Consider the following 17,786-nt stretch of genomic DNA (forward strand, 5'->3'; position numbering starts at 1 on the left):
AATGAAGTGAGTGCCTGAGTTTCTTGGCCTTATGGAACATTTCTGTCTCATCTCACCTAGAACACTGAGAAGATTAGCACAACTGAATAATCTGGGGACCACCAGGAGAAAAGAAAATGGGTGGAGGCTTACAGCAACCAGTGGATGCTAGTAATTAGACACGCATCCTACCAACCAGCTTATTATCTCTACCAAGAAACCTGCTCACAAGCCCTGTAGAATGCCTGACCTGTCGATCCCTCAGCTAGCTAATATTTACCCCCACCAATCCACATATCTTGCCCCTCGGCAGCGCCCCACACTTCCTCAAAGAATGTGTGTGAGGTTCCAAAGATGACATATGTGGGTCTCCCCAGATGGTGCATGTGAGACTGTAAATGGCATGTACAAGATCCTCAGATGGTGTAGGTGTCTTTTGCAGACAGCACACAGATATCAGCAGCTGACTTGATTTTGCTGAATAGGGAGGAGGTGTACAACCTTGAACACTTCTGGGCACTTGCCTAAGAAAAATAAACGGGAATCTCTCACTACTCAGCCTGGTTTTGCAGGATTGAGAGAAGATACACAGCCCCAAGACTTCCACACTAACAGGAAACAAAAGGAGTGGATAAAGCACACCCATAGAAAACGTTTGAGAGAACCTCTAGAATCTCTAGCCAGGTCAAGTGGTCAAGATTCATCTTCTCCAAAGCATCATTAAAGGCTAGAGGAGATTACTTATTCAAATGAAAAAACACCAACACATGGCTCCATCTAGTAAAGACTAGAGGAGATTATTTATTCAAATGAAAACACAAACACAATGAATGAAGGAAATATGGCATTACCAAAGGAACAAAATAAAGTTCTAGTGGCTGACCCCAAAGAAAGTAAGATCTAAAAATAGCCTGACAAAGAATGAAAAATGATTTTCTTAAAGAAACTCAATGGATCACAAGAGAACATAGATAAGCAACTAAACAAAAACAGGAAAACAATGCATGAACAAAATAAGAAGTTCGGTAAAGAGATATAAACAATTAAAAAGAACCAAACAGAAATTTTGGAGAAAAAAAATACCATGGCAACTGAAAAGTTCAATACAGAGCTTCAGCAGCAGATTTGATTGAGCAGAAGAAAGAACCAGTGAACTGAAAGATGGCTTGAAATTATTCAGTCAGAAGAACAAAAAGGAGAAAGAGTAAAGAAAGCCTACAAGACTTATAGGACACTATTAAATGAACCAATATATCTATTGTAGAAATTAGAGAGAAGAGAAGGAGAAAAAACCAGAAATCTGAAAAATAATAATAATTATAAATTTCTCAAATCTTGGCAGGAAAATGAGCATCCCAAACCAATAATCCCAAAGAACTCCAAATGAATTGAACATAAGAGAGCTTCACTGTTATACATAAGCAGATTGTCAAAAGTCGATACAAAGAGAAAATGTTGAAAGTAGCAAGAGAAAACCAACCAGGCACATGCAAGGAAATTCCCATAAAGCTATCAGTGAATTTCTCAACAGTACCTTGCTGCCTAAGAGAGAGTAGGATGAAATAGTCAACGTACTGGAAGAGACAAAGAACCCTGCCAACCAAGAACATTACACTTGGTAAAGCTTAATTTCAGAAATGGAGAGATAAAGATCTTCCTAAACAAGCAAAAACCGAGAAAGTTTATCACCACATCTTCCTTAAAAGAAGTGCTAAATAAAGTACTTTCAATTGAAATAAAAGATTGCTAGTTACAATAATTTGCTAGTTGATATAAAATATAAAGATATGTATATTCTGACATCAACAACATAATCGGTGCTGTGCTGGATCAACGTGGACAGTGGGTTGGAGCCTGGTGAGCTGGTGGATCACCCTTGAGGGGGCACCAAGATGGCAGAGAGAAGCCAGCACTGGAACTAACTCCCAGCGAATGAGACACAGAAGGCTAGAGGACTTCACAATTCCAAACGAGGTGCCAGGTTCATTTCTGTGGGACTGATAGGGCTCTGAAAATAGGCCCAGGGAAGGAGCCACAGGGCGAGAGCCACCCAGGGGGGCAAGATGGGGGGCACGTCCCTACTTGAACGATGCAGCAAGTTCAGAGGGTCAGGGGACTTAACCCCCTCCATGATCCAATTCAGATTCTGTGCTTACCTCATCACTCCTGCAACCCATGGTCCACAGGAGCCCTGCCAGATGGTTGGGCCCCTTGGGCTGGGTGTGGTGGGTAGTCGATGTAAATCTGAGCAGCGGCTACCACCCGGCCAGCAAGTCGTTTCAGGGACCTGGGGAGAAGTCTGGACTAATGCCAGCAGGACCGACCATGCCACAGAGGGAGGTAGAGTTGAAAGCAGGGAAACAGATCATAAGGCCTGGCAGACCCCACCTCCACAGAACTCAAACAGAAGCCCTCGCTGGAGAGCTTGGCAGCAAATACATCAGCTTGACCCCAACCAGGAAGATCCAGCTGGGGAAGGAGAGACGCCATTGGGAAGGCGGGGCCAATCTCACCTTCAAACAAACTCCAGGGAAGGACCACCCACCCAGCAACCTGACCGAATCCTAGAAGGCCCAGCAATGCCCTCTACAGGCCAGAAAAGATACAGCTCCGACCTCAACAGAAAAAAAAAAAGTCCACTCAGAAACTCCTCCTGAAATCACCAACTTCAAAGACTAAAGGGAAATAAATCCACGAAGATGGGGAAAAAAAGTGCAAAAAAGACGAAACCATCAAAGAACAGAACACCTCTTCTCCTCTCCTCACAGGGATCACAACTCCTCACCATCAAGGGAACAAAAAATGACAGAGAATGAATCTGACAAATTGACAGAAGCAGGCTTCAGAAGGTGGGTAATAACAAACTTCTTGGAGTTAAAAGACCATATTCTAACCCAATGCAAAGAAACTAAGAATGCTGAAAAAGGGTTAGATGAAATGCTAACTAGAATAACCAGCTTAGAGAAGAACATAAACAACTTGATGGAGCTGAAAAACACAGCACGAAAACTTTGTGAGGCATATACAAGTTTCAACAGCCGAATCAGTCAAGCAGAAGAAAGGATATCAGAGATAGAAGATCAAATCAATGAAATAAAATGAGAAGGCAAGATTAGAGTAAAAAGAGTGAAAAAAAATGAACAAAGCCCCCAAGAACCATGGGATTATATGAAAAGACCTAATCTACGCCTGATCGGCATACCTCAATGTGATGGGGGAATGAATCCAAATTGGAAAACACTCTTCGAGATATTATCCAAGAGAACTTTCTCAACCTAACAAGTGAGGCCAACATTCAAATCCAGGAAATATAGAGAACATCACAAAGATATTCCTCAAGAAGAGCAACCCCAAGGCACATAGTTGTCAGATTCACCAGGGTTGAAATGAAGGAAAAAATCCTAAGGACAGCCAGAGAGAAAGGTCGAGTCACCCACAAACGAAATACCATCAGACTCACAGCAGATCTCTCGGCAGAAACCCTGCAAGCTAGAAGGGAATGGGGGCCAATTTTTAACAACCTTAAAGAAAAGAACTTTCAACCCAGAATTTCATATCCAGCCAAAATAAGCTTCATAAGCAAAGGAGAAATAAAATCCTTTACAGACCAGCAATTGCTGAGGGATTTCATCACCACCAGGCCTGCCTTACAAGAGTTCCTGAAAAAAACACTAAACATAGAAAGGAACAACCAGTACCAACCACTCCAAAAATGTACCAAATGGTAAAAAGCATCAACACAATAAAGAAACGGCATCAACTAATGGGCAAAACAATGAGCCAGTAACAAAATGGCAGAATTGAATTCAAATATAACAATATTAAAGTTGAACGTAAATGGCCTAAATGCCCCAATCAAAAGATGCAGACTGGCAAACTGGATAAAAAGTCAAGACCCATTGGTGTGCTGTATTCAGGAGACCCATCTCATGTGCAAAGACTCACATAGACTCAAAATAAAGGGATGGAGGAAGATTTGCCAAGCAAATAGAAAGCAAAACAAAAAGCAGGGGTTACAATCCTAGTCGCTGATAAAACAAACTTTAAAGCAACAAAGATCAAAAAGACAAAGAAGGGCATTACATAATGGTAAGGTATCACTGCAACAAGAAAAGATAACTATCCTCAATATATATGTACCCAATACAAAGCACCCAGATTCATAAAGCAAGTTCTTAGAGACCTACAAAGAGACTTAACCTCCCACGCAATAATAGTAGGAGACTTTAACACCCCATTGTCAATATTAGACAGATCAACAAGACAAAAAATTAACAAGGATACACAGGACCAAGTGAACCAAATAGAAATCTACAGAATTCTCAACCCCAAATAAACAGAATATACATTCTCCTCAGCACCACATTGCACTTATTCTAAAATTGACCACATAATTGGAAATAAAACAGTCCTCAGCAAATGCAAAAGAATGGAAATCATAACAAACAGTCCCTCAGACCACAATACAATCAAGTTAGAAGTCAGAATTAAGAAACTCACTCAAAACATTTAGTCAAGACAATCCTAAGCAAAAAGAACAAAGCTGAAGGCATCATGCTACCTGACTTCAAACTATACCACAAGGCTACTGTAATCAAAACAGCATGGCACTGGTATCAAAACAGATATATAGACCAATAGAACAGAACAGAGGCCTCAGAAATAACACCACACATCTACAACCATCTGATCTTTGACAAACCTAACAACAAAAAGCAATGGGGAAAGGATCTCCTATTTAATAAAAGGTGTTGGAAAAACTGGCTGGCCATATGCAGAAAGCTGAAACTGGATCTTTTCCTTACACCTTGTATAAAAATTAACTCAAGATGGATTAAAGACTTAAATGTAAGACCTAAAACCATAAAAACCCTAGAAGAAAACCTAGACAATACCATTCAGGACATAGGCATGGACAAAAACTTCATGACTAAAACACCAAAAGCAATGGCAACAAAAGTCAGAATAGACAAGTGGGATCTAATTAAACTAAAGAGCTTAGGCACAGCAAAGGAAACTATCATCAGAGTCAACAGGCAACCTAAAGAATGGGAGAAAAATTTTGCAATCTCTCCATCTGACAAAAGGCTAATATCCAGAATCTACAAAGAACTTCAACAAATTTATAAGAAAAAAAAAACCCTCATCAAAAAGTGGGCAAAGGATATGAAAAGACACTTCTCAAAAGGAGATATTTATGCAGACAAAAACAGTTTTTTTAAAAAAAGGTCATCATCACTGATCATTAGAGAAATAAATGCAAATCAAAACCACAATGAGATTCCATCTGATGCCAGTTAGAATGGTGATCATTGAAAAGTCAGGAGACAACAGATGCTAGAGAGGATGTGGAGAAATAGGAAAATTTTTATACTGTTGGTGGGAGTGTAAATTAGTTCAACCATTGTGGAAGACAGTACAGTGATTCCTCAAGGAACTAGAACAAGAAATACCATCTGAACCAGCAATCCCATTTCTGAGTATCTACCCAAAGGATTATAAATCATTCTATTATAAAGACACATGCACACTTATGTTTATCATGGCACTGTTCACAATAGCAAGGACTTGGAACCAACCCAAATGACCATCAATGATAGACTGGATAAAGAAAACGTGGCACATATACACCATGGAATACTATGCCACCATAAAAAAAAGAATGAGTTCAGGTCCTTTGCAGGGACATGGATGAAGCTGGAAACCATCATTCCCAGTAAAATAACACAAGAACAGAAAACCAAACACTGTGTGTTCTCACTCAAAAGTGTGAATTAGACAGTGAGAACACATGGACACAGGGAGGGGAACATCACACATCAGGGCCTGTTGGGCGGTGGGCGTTAGGGGAGGAATGTCATCAGGAGAAATACCTAATGTAGATAACAGGGTGATGGATGCAGCAAACCACTGTGACACGTGTATACCTATGTAACAAATCTGCATTCTGCACATGTACCCCAGAACTTAAAGTAAAATTTTAAAAAAGAAAATCAAAGGAAAGTAAAAGAATTAATATTGTTAAGATGTTCATTCTACCCCCAAAAGACCTACAGATACTGTATTATATGCTTAAAAGCAGCTAAGAAGGTAGATATTATGCTAAATATTCTTACCATCAAAAAATTAATTAAAAAAGGAGTGGCAGGAATCTTTGGGAGGTGATGCATATACTTATGACCTTGATGGTGGTGACTTCATGGGCGTATAGTTTTCTTTAAACTCGTCAAGTTGTGTATATTAAATATGTACAGCTTTTTACATGTCAAACAAACTCATTTAAGTGCTTTAATAAAATGATAAAGTCAGGCCACAAAACAAGAATTTGACAGTGTCTTACTTGCATATGTGATTCTTGTTTGGTGAACATGACAATTCACTCCCATCGTGTGGGTATCTTTCCAAGTTATAGAGGTTTCAGATTGTCTGTATTTGATGGTACTGGTCAATTATTAATTATAACTTACTTTCCTTGCTTCTTTTGCTCTTAAGTCTCATCAAACATATTATACAATTATATAATAAATTTCCTATGAGGAGTGTATATTCTGACCAATTTTCAAAAACATTCTGGCCTACATGGTAGTTACTTTGCTAATTGCTAATTACTAACCAAAAATTTGAGGCTTTGTTTATATGTCATTCTATTATGAATTTAGTAACAGATAAATCCTCCTGAATCAGATAATTTCTGGTTGCCCTTGGCAAAATTGAGTTTAAGTAAAAATTTACCTTTAAGTAAAACTATAAAATCCTAGACTATTTTGATTGTCAAGATATCCCCTTTATGGTTTTAACTATCATCCAGAAACTAAAATAAGGAGTAATATTAGAAAATATATTTTATTTGCCTACATAACATAGTCAATTGTAGTGATAAAAAAATATTAAAAAGAAGGCCAGGTGTGATAGCTCACACCTGTAATCCCAGCACTTTGGGAGGGTGAGGTGGGTGGATCATGAGGTCAAGAGATCGAGACCATCCTGGCCAATGTGGTGAAACCCCATCTCTACTAAAAATGCAAAAATTAGCTGGGCGTGGTGGCGCACGCCAGTAGTCCCAGCTACTTGGGAGGCTGAGGCAGGAGAAGTGCTTGAACCCGGGAGGCAGAGGTTGCAGTGAGCCAAGCCAAGATCGCGCCACTGCACTCCAGCCTGGTGCCTGGCAACAGAGCGAGACTCTGTCTCAAAAAAAAAAAAAATTAAAAAGAAGTCGATGGAATTTATTTGGTATGAAATATGCATTCACTTTCAATATTCTTTACATGGCATGTATTCATGTTGTTTGCCCAGTAGATTATTAGTTCCTTGAGGATAAAATATGTAACAACACCTTTTTCTTATTTCTTACAGAATCATCGTGTCTAGTATACCACAAGAAAAAGTCCTAGAAAAATCATCTCTGTCACTTTCATTGATCTCTAGAGTTCCTTTCTCCGCTCAGAGTAGTATTCTCCCACCACAAGCCAGTATTTTGACATGATTTACCAGCTTCTGGACTAAAGCCCTCGTTCTCACTTCATTCTCCCATTCAACTATACTGTATCAAACCTAGACTTGACTTCCCTTTGTTCTCTTTTGTTTCTATCCATATATACCACCCTCATCATTAATACTCACTCTCAACTAGCTGTAATTTTGGCAAAAATTTGATACTCTATTTCACACTTTTGGGGACATTCATGGTTACTTAAACTCAGTGAAAATATAAAACTAACTTTTGCTAATTCTGCTGCTGATGTTCCTTTCGCAGATCCTAGGTAGTGGGAAGAATTAAATAAGTGATGTGTGCAGATTTTGAGAAAAAATATTTGGTCAGCCTATGGAATGCTGCTCAGTGATCAGAAAATATTAAAACTCAAAATGTGCTTTAAATTTGTTAGGAAGAGCAGTTTTAGGAAGGGTGTTTAGAAGAACTCCAGAATGGAACAATTTAGGGGGTTAAAAAAATTTATTATAACCGGAGAAAACAATTCTCCAGAAAATGATTGACCTTTTTCTTTCCATATGTATTGTTTTTAAACAAATCCCTCCTTTCTTCCACGTGATGTATTGGGCTCTTACCGTAACAAGTTAATGAGACATCCTCGAAGTGACTGCAGTCATGATTTCCCCATCCAAGATGTCTACAATCCCAGAGTGTTGACTCATTCCCCTGGCATAAAATGTTATCCAGCCAAATGGGGCTAACGGTAGCAGGGCTACTAACAACTCCAAAAGAAATAAAAGAAGATGGACATCCTAGTTGCCTGCACACCACGGCAGCAGTATTCGTGTTCCATCCATCATCACATACAGTCCCCCACCTTCCTTGGAATTTCACCTCCACTCTCCCCGAACAGGAGCTACTTCCATCCGCTAGCCTCAGACTCACATTGCTTTCACCTATGAGAAATACAAGCAGACATATCAGAAATTGGTCCAACTTTGTGCCTGAAATAAAATAGAAAGGATATTTAGAAGATAGCCCTGTAATGAATGAAGTTACCAAAAATAAAAAAAATTAACTGAAAATACTTACAGGAGGGGTATGTGAAACTTTTTTTTCTAAACACAAATACACAAGCACACACACACACAAAATCCTAGGTGAAAAAAATCAATCATTAGCGTGATACTTTTTATCATTTTGCTTTGATTTTATGCCTCATTTTTCCAAAAATATTTGTTCTTTTAGTATACCTGGTATGTGAGAAAAGGCACTTAAATCAAAGCTATCTCTGCTCCCAATCTTCTTCAACTGAATTACAGTTATGATAACGATATTACGTTAGTAACTAATGCATTCTATCTCTCTTCCCCTCTTCATTTCTTTCTAAACTCAGTTATAGTCATAAAAAAGAAAAGTAATTAGACATTACTTTAGAAGTTAGGGAAGACATATAAAAATATACAAAATATTTGTATACATCTCCCAGAGGGACACTATCAAAGTCAAAATAGAGACCCCTACCTCCCAGCAGATGATTCCTGACTATAGGTCTTACTTGCTTTCTTACTCTAGTTAGACTCTTACCATAACAGTTCACAGCAACATCTTCTCTATGATCACAGTTATTGCTTCCCCATTTCTGGTGTTGACATTCCCAGAGAGATGACTCATTTCCGTGACAGGAAACATCATCAAGCCAAATTTTTCCATATGCAGGCATGGCATGACCAAACGTGGTGAAATGAAATGGACATCCAAGCTGTTTGCACACCACGATCGAGGCAGTACTGTTCCACCCATCATCACACACAGTTCCCCACTCTCCCTGGAATTTCACCTCCACTCTCCCAGAGCAGGGACCGTCCCCATCAATCAGCCTCAACTCCAAATCTGTTTCATCTGCAAGAAAGATAGAAACATACATTAGAAGTGGCAAAGGTTAGAAGGCAGAAATAATATAAGTAGGTGAGATGGATGATGATCATTTAGCTTAACTGTTGTTATTAAAACTTATAGTAGAGAGAAAAGAAAAAATGAGAAAATTTGAGGTGAGAAGCTTTAATTTTTCACCATAGGGAACTAGAGACCACCTTGCAGCATAGTTTTGCTTTGGATCGTAATGTGAAAATTAAAAAAAAAAGGGAAAGAAATTTTTCCTTTGGATGCAATTCTTACCAATAGAAACCAAATAAAAGGTAAAGTTGGCTGTGTTGCAGCCAGAATGAAAGGAAGACCCTTGACTAGTCAGTTTCAAAATAACCTATATCTGAGGATTCTACCTTACATTTTTAAAGGAGATATTTTATATTCTTAATAATTGAAAATATCTTGTAAGGTTGACATAATTTTCTACACAATAAAATCTACAGCGTTAAATACTTTTGAGTATTTATATCCTCAAATGTTTTAAATCCATTCTACAATAGGCCTTGCAGGGCAAGAAGACCTAATCATCCATGATTGTAATATGTTACTCTACCATCCCTAATTAACAGCTATGTGGACCACAGGTAGATAACAGCTTCAGAAAAGGTCGGTCCTTCAGATGACCATTGACTATCCACATTTCCATCTTAAACATTTGAAATAAGTAAAATGGATGATAACTTGAAACAAGTGAAGTTAATATTAACCCAAATCTACCTGTGAGCCAAAATTTTGAAGAACAGACAATAAAAATTTAATTGGGAAACTAATATGAAGGGAGAAAACTTTAAAGCAACCATGACTTTTCAGTGTGAAACTTTATAGTGAATTCCATGCATATGACAATGATGAGAGGGTATGTTAGTAAAAGCAAGTGAGCCAAAGGGAGAAAGAGAAACAATAAGGAGAAAGAAAAAGAGGAAAAAAGAGAAAGAAAAAGAGAAAAAGGAAGGAAGGAAGGAAAGAAGGAAGGGAGGGAGGGAGGGTGGGAGGGAGGGAGGAAAGAGAAAGAAAGAAAGAAGAAGAAAGAAAGAAACAAGAAAGAAAGGAGGAAGGGAGGAAGGAAGGAAGGAAGAAGAAAAAAAAAAGAGGCCAGGCGTGGTGATCCACGCCTATAATCCCAGCATTTTTGGAGGCTGAGGCGGGTGGATCACGAGGTAAGAGATCCAGACCATCCTGGTCAACATGGTGAAACCCCGTCTCTACTAAAAATACAAAAATTAGCTGGGCATGGTGGCGCGCGCCTGTAATCCCAGCTACTCAGGAGGCTGAGGCAGGAGAATTGCCTGAACCCAGGAGGCGGAGGTTGTGGTGAGCCGAGATCGCGCCATTGCACTCCAGCCTGGGTAACAAGAGCGAAACCCCGTCTAAAAAAAAAGGAAGAGAGCAGAGAGAGGAAGAAAGGGAGAGAGAGAAACAGAGAGATAAATTATAATTAAAAGGCTTCCCATTTCTGAGTTTCAGCCCCTAATGGCTCAGTGAGAATATATTTTTCACAAGAGATAACAATATTCTTTCTGAAAGTGAACTGTGAATTAATCATAAGTCTTCATTCAGTGTGGTCTTGCCTATACTATATTCATGAGAATAACTAGTAATTTTGGTTTTCTTATATTTCTCTTTCACATTTCCTAGTGCTACTACTGTTTCTTATTTCTTCCTATATGTACATTTTTCTTTTTAGCTGAAATGTGTGTGAGGGGCATTCTAATGCTTGTGCCCATATCATATAACACTTAAGTCTAAGGAAACCTCTTAAAAATGTAGTTGGTACACACACACACACACACACACACACAGACACACACACACAGATGTATATTCTAATCTGATTGATGTTTGCCAGTTCTATTTGTTCAATATGTTGATTAAGGTTTTTTATGTGTAGATTCTAATTTCTACTAATTTTTAGACATACCAAATTTTTACCAAGGTGTAATAAAAATTATTAAAGAAAATTTGATAAATTAAGAACTTCTGTTCTTCAAAAGACACTATGTAAAAAGTGAAAAATCACAAACATGGAGAATACATTAGCAACATATACTATGACTATGTACTAGTACCTAGATTATATTTTTTAAATATATAAATTTAGAAAAATAAGGAAAATGGGTGAAAAGACTTGAACAAACATTTCATGGAAGAAAACAAAAGACATGACCATTAAATACATGGAGAAATGCCTAAATTTATTAGTATTTAGGAAATTGAAAATTAAGGTAAAGATATAGCTTCATACTCTCTTGATTGGCAAAAATTTAGAACAATTTAAAGTATTAATGAAACTATGAATCATTGAAAATACATAGACATTGCTGGTGAAATTCATCCTATCTGGTAAAGTTGAAAACATGCACAACTCAGAACCCGGTAATTCCCCTCCTACATAAAGACTTTAGTAAACTCCCACAAATCTGCACCAGAGACATATACAAGAATATTTATACCAGTACATTTGACAATAGTAATGAAAAATTCAAATAACTATTGACATATTCATTGGGAATATTTATTTATAGAAGATAATATATTTTACTTAATGAAAACTAAATTAATTATAGCCATTGCAACAACAGATATGAAGCTTAGAAATATAATGTTGAAAGAAAAAAGCAAGTGTCAGAACACTAAATGCAGTTTGATATGTTATAAAGCTTAAAATAAGCAAAACTAAACAATGCATTATTTCTGCATCTATATCTATGTCTATCATATCATTAGAAAGTAAGGTAGTGAGAAATGCACAATTCAGGATAGACATTATCTCTGGTGGGATTGGAAGGTACATGGAAGAGAAGAGAAAAACATACGGAGAAAAAAGTGGTTGATAAAAATCCAGTTTCCTGGTTGAGTGATGGATTTATGTGTGCCATTACATTATGCTTAACAATTTGTATATATGTTATAAAATGGCCATTTTGTCTAATCAAACATAACATTAAACAGCAAGAAATTTAAAGCATTTTAAAAAGTAAATACATTTGATCAAAAATATTTGTAACTGAACAAGAACCAGTACTAGTTTGGAATATACAAAGATATATTAATATTACCTAAGATTAAACAGAAATAAGAAAATTACACAAATAAAGTAAGCATTCAATTAAAATAAATAATCATTTGAATACCGTGATTAAATCTCAACAGCATTTAAAATGTTAATTTAGCCCAAGTGCCATGGCCCATGCCTGTAATTTCAACACTTTGGAAGACAGAGGTGAGAGGACTGCTTGAGGCCAAGAGTTTCAGAGCAGCCTGGACAACATAGTGAGACCCTATCTGTACAAAAACTTTTTTTAATTAGCTGGGTATAGTGGCACACATCTGAGTCCTAGCTGCCTGAGAGGCTGAAGTGGGAGGATTGCTTGAGTCCAGGAACTCAAGGCTGCAGTGAGCTATGATCATACCACTGCTCCCCAGCCTGGGTGACAGAGTCAAACTCTGTCTCTTTTAAAAAAAAGGAATCTTCTTTAACAATAATAAAATTTTATTTGAACTACAAATTTGGCCTTAATTTAAAAAATAGAATATAATTAAAAGCATTCTGTGTCAGATCTATGAAATGTAATATATTTGAAAAGTTACTGAAGCAATTAAATAACTTCAGTAATCACTCACATCACTTCTGGAGGCCAAGGCAGGGGGATCACCTGAGGAGAAGAGTTCGAGACCAGCCTGGCCAAAATTTAATACAGGCAATAACCAATATCTAAAATATAATGCAAAAATTTTTTAAATATATTATATAAAACTATTAAAAATGCCATAAATTGGTATTTTAAACACTTAATTGTGTTTTTCTTTGGGTATATGTTAACACACATATATTTTTAATTATTTAATTCTTTGATTTCTGTATCTCATAAGTTTTTATTAACCTATTTTTCTACTTGCAAAAATACAGTATATGTATTTTTTCAATGAGACATTTTACATTTGGAAATCATCTTTATCTGGTTTTGCACCATCTCGGCTCACTGCAACCTCCACCTCCCGGGTTCAAGCAATTTTTCCCACCTCAGCCCCTTGAACAGCTGGGCTTATAGGCACACACCACCACACCTGGCTGATTTTTGTATTTCTGACAGAGACATGGTTTCACTATGTTGGCCAGGCTGGTCTCGAACTCCCAAACTCAGGTGATCCCCCTGCCTCAGCCTCCCAAAGTGCTGAGATTACAGGCCTGAGTCACTGTCCCTAGCTGAATTTGGAAATTACCTTTATCTGAAGGGAAAAAATGTCAACCAAAATTTTAATATGAAATGCATATAATTATTTTGGACACCTTTATTTACAGAATATAGCTACTGAAGGTCCAACATTATTTTTACATATTCTATTTTCCTCAAAATATGCATTTAGGGGAGTGAATAGGGGAAAGGTATGATAGAGGATTGTAAGTCCAAAAGTTATCATCTGTCAGAACTCACTAAAACTGCTGATGAGAGAGCAGGAGTTCAGGAGCAGGATGCAAATTACCACGGCAGAGAAAACATTCTGATGACAACAGCAGCTTCCAAAATCTAGAGAAACAAAATATAGCAGGGTAAAATTTCGTGTCTTTCTAAGAAATGTTAGATGACCTCAATGACTTAAATCCAAAATAAAATAGAGTAAGATGAATTATTCTTCCATCTGTCAAGGATACTACAGGAGAAAGTCGTTTTTCCCAGAAAAAAGTTACAGGATTAGCTCCTGTTTGTGATGGAAAGGCACCAAATGATTTGTAACAAGGCAGATATTTTAGCACGATTCACTGAAAGATTGCATTCTATGTCCAAATATTGTTTTGTAGCTGCTTGGGGTGGATTGATTAGCATTTTGGGACTAGTTATTTTTACTTCTCAACTCTTTGATTGACTGTCTCCTCAGTTTTACTGTGTTTTTCCTTCTAACGTTATCATCCTACTTTGTTCATTCATTTGCTCTTTTACTGAGTACTACATAAGTACCAGATCTGGTGCTTTATTATGGGAATAGAGGAGTGAATAAGAGTTCTTGCCTGCATTCCACTCAGTGGCTTGTGACTGGAATGTACAAGCAGATCAGCATTTGTAGGTCATTGTAATAATTGCTGACAGAGGTCATGATTATTTACCAAAGCTATCTACTTTTCTTCAGGGTCATTATTTTATTATTCCTACAGAATCTTGCCACTTCCTCACTTCTCCCTGTCTTTTCAGTCATGCTCAGCTCTGCATCAAATAAACTTGTGCTACACGTGTGGGGAAAGAATAAACTGAGATAGGCAGGAGCAATATACAAGCAAAGGAGCGGAGAATTTATTCTGAGTTATTTGGAGACTTTAAAGAATTTAATCAGGGTATAATAAATACAATTTACATTTTAGAAAGATTGTTTTAAAGGCAGATGGGATGATTAATTCATAGACATTTACAGGATAAATAAATGTATAAGAAATGCTTAAAAATAATATGTATCATCCTGTTTACTTGAGGGGTATGTAATAGCTGTAAATATTAGAGAAGTATCTTAAATAGTATTTTCATTAGCATCTTACAGAAAAGATGAGGTTAGAGTTAAACTGAGCATGTGTAATCCCAGACAACAAAAAACAAAAACCTGAATAGGACAGAGGGAGCAGCACCCATCGGGAAAGGCCCATCCTGCTTGGGCTGTGCAAGAGCAGAGATAGAAGGCAGAGCTGCTTTGGTGGACATCTTTAGTTTTTTGAATGATGCTTTGAAACGAAATGGATCCTGGGCACTTCTCTAAGAAGTAATCCCAAGTGAGTTTGACAACAGTCAGTAATAACCATAGAAGAGATGTTATTATTATAACTATCATCAGTCACATCCATCATTCTTGGAAAATGTACCCAAATCAAGAGAAAACCCTCCCTATAGAACCAAACAGGGAGAAATAAGTGTGGAATGGGCAATTAGTGTCCCAATTTCCATCTTGTCTAAAACACTTAGTAAGTTGGTCTTCTTCTTTCTTCTTTTGTTCCTAATGATAAGAATATTTAGTTCCATCAAACCTCATGTGTAGGATTATTCTAGGAGGCCATTTCATCTGCCTAAATCCTTCCAGGAAGCTCTGAGTGCCCATCTGTAAGAATAGTTAGAGCTAAAAATGAACTATAAAGAAAAAAAGAATCATTACTAAGCTCTGACGCCAACACAATCAAGATCTGATGAATGTGAACAAATTGTGCAGTAGGAAAGCCTTGTGATGGAGAACTATTAAAGTATAATTTCAGAACTTGTGACCCTCTTTGTATCTAATACCATCTCACCAATTCAAAACCTTCAACTTTCCCATTCCTTTTCTAATTAGATACATGGCAGACAGCATGTTGAAAGTTAAGTAATACTATCTTTTAAGTAACACACAGGAATTATGAAGGACTGTAATTCATTTAAATGAGCCTTGCTAGATAGAAGGTAGCTAAGCTTCTCAAACTGTAGAAAACCTTTTTCAAAAAGGAGGCTTTGAAAAATATCAAAACTTCTGCTGGTTTTCTAGACATGTGCTGATCTTTAGTCATAAGCAAAAATAGTTAAAAAACATTAAGTCGACTTGTAGTAATTGCACAGAGTAATGGCACAGAGACACAGTGTCAACAGAAGTAGCAGTGCATATTCAAAAGCCTCAATCCTATTTAGGAGTTATAAGTCCCAGATACAGCAAAAACTTCTCTTCGTGATTCTTTATTTCCACTAAATGTCTATGAAATGCAAGTAAAGGTTACGACTAATTTCAGATGTGCTCTGAAATACTTCTTCACCATGTATTCTTTTTTAATCCTTACTCTTTTGGGCCCATTAAAAACTTGTTCTTTGTTGTTTATCATTTTTATTTATTTGCTTTACTAAAATTTACAGCAGAAAGATTAAGGGTTCAGACTTAACTGGTACTGAATTTAAACCATAGATTCTATTTTATGACTTTACATAAATCAGTTATCTCTTAAAAGTGTTAATTTTCCATCTACCAATGGAGACAATAGTATCTATAAAATAGGTTACCTATGTGAATTAAATTGAAATGACCTAAAGCATTTACCGTAGTACCTGGCACTTGATAACAATAAATATAAATTTCCAATTTATCCCTTCTTTCCATTTCCGCAACTTTATATCGTTGTGTGACTTCAAATCTCCAGTCTTTATTATACATTTTGTGTTGACTTTAGTAATGATTTCCTCCTTTCTTGGATTTCAATTTGGCCTCCAATATTGCTGCTATTCTAAGCTCCACAGAACTTCCAATTTTTATTTTATATTTCTCATGTTCTGTCTTTTTTTAACCTTACCACATAATATTTATATCTGGGTGTTACACATATTCTTACTATGCCCACCATCTCCCAAATAGCAGAGCAAAATAAAAGCAACCCTTACCAATATGCCAAGAGTTTTGAGGCAGCATCATTACAGGACTATTTCTTCCTGAGTCTTAGGATTTAACTCCTGGGTCCTCTTTTATATAACCCCAGAAGTGTACTCATGAGGTGGAAACAGATCTGTCATTTGGAAATGATAATAGTGTAAAATTGAGTTCATAGCTCTTGAAAGGAGAAGTCATTATAAAAGCTGAGGTTGTTTTTTTCTTTGCTACTTCCTTATCACGTTAGAATATGGAAAACAAAGGAAGTTAAATAATATGTCTAGAAATCTCATAGAATAAAGGGAACTGTAAATTGCTACTCTAAACTTTCAAAAAGGCTCATGTTTTACACTTAAAAATGTTTGTTCTATAAATGTGATCTTGTAAGCAGAGTTTTATGTTTATCTAAAAGATAAACTACATCACCAGGTTTGTTTGTTTTAGTATACATATTTCAACCAGTTATGCTAAAAGGGTCAGAAGAGGTTATATTGCTAAAAACTGGCTAGTCTATGAAAGCTTTGCTGATGAAACATGAGCACAGATTAACATAATTGAACAAATTTTATGTCTATAAAAATGTTTAACAAAATAGAGTCCTTTAAAATTAGTTTTTCATTGTTAATGATTATGTGAAAGAAAATAAAGCTTAGTCATCAAATGAGTTTGGAAAACATTTGTTTAAATAATTTCAACCACTAGGCAAAAAACCAAGAGTGGCTTCTGAGCTCATAGTGGTTGTTCTGTGTTCTGGTGGGCCTGTATGTCCTGTCCTGCTTCTTTAGGAAAATTGCTTTTTCCCTTCTATATATGTTAAGAATGGTAGATTACATCTTTTCACAGGCCCATGTCTCCCTGATTACAGTGACATGCTCAAGGAAAAGCTGGAGACTCAAGTGAACCCGTCAGAATGTTTGCCAGGATTTTTTATACCATATACTTCAATGTTGTGTAGGGCTATTAGTAAAAAAGAAACTAATATATACAGAAATTAAAATGAGATATAGAATATCTAGATACTTTAGATAAATAAGTCCTTATAAATGTCCATTGATAAATTCAAGAACTTTGCTTTTTCTTGTCCCTTTCAACT

General features: G+C 36.7%; 1 protein-coding gene across 1 annotated transcript in view; it reads right to left on the bottom strand.

Annotated features, from left to right (window-relative positions):
- Positions 1 to 16,764, bottom strand: part of CD163L1 (CD163 molecule like 1) — a 106,173-nt gene extending 89,409 nt beyond the window's left edge. Inside the window, exons 1-4 of the mRNA XM_002752290.6 lie at positions 16,708 to 16,764; positions 13,771 to 13,863; positions 8,996 to 9,310; positions 8,044 to 8,364 (exon numbers count right to left, since the gene is read on the bottom strand). Coding sequence (XP_002752336.4) covers positions 8,044 to 8,364; positions 8,996 to 9,310; positions 13,771 to 13,863; positions 16,708 to 16,738 — 760 coding nt within the window. The 5' untranslated portion in view covers positions 16,739 to 16,764. The remainder of the gene's footprint in view (positions 1 to 8,043; positions 8,365 to 8,995; positions 9,311 to 13,770; positions 13,864 to 16,707) is intronic.
- Between the last annotated feature and the right edge of the window lie 1,022 nt (positions 16,765 to 17,786).

The sequence above is a fragment of the Callithrix jacchus genome, chromosome 9 (assembly GCF_049354715.1).
Source record: "Callithrix jacchus isolate 240 chromosome 9, calJac240_pri, whole genome shotgun sequence".
NCBI lineage: Eukaryota > Metazoa > Chordata > Mammalia > Primates > Cebidae > Callithrix > Callithrix jacchus.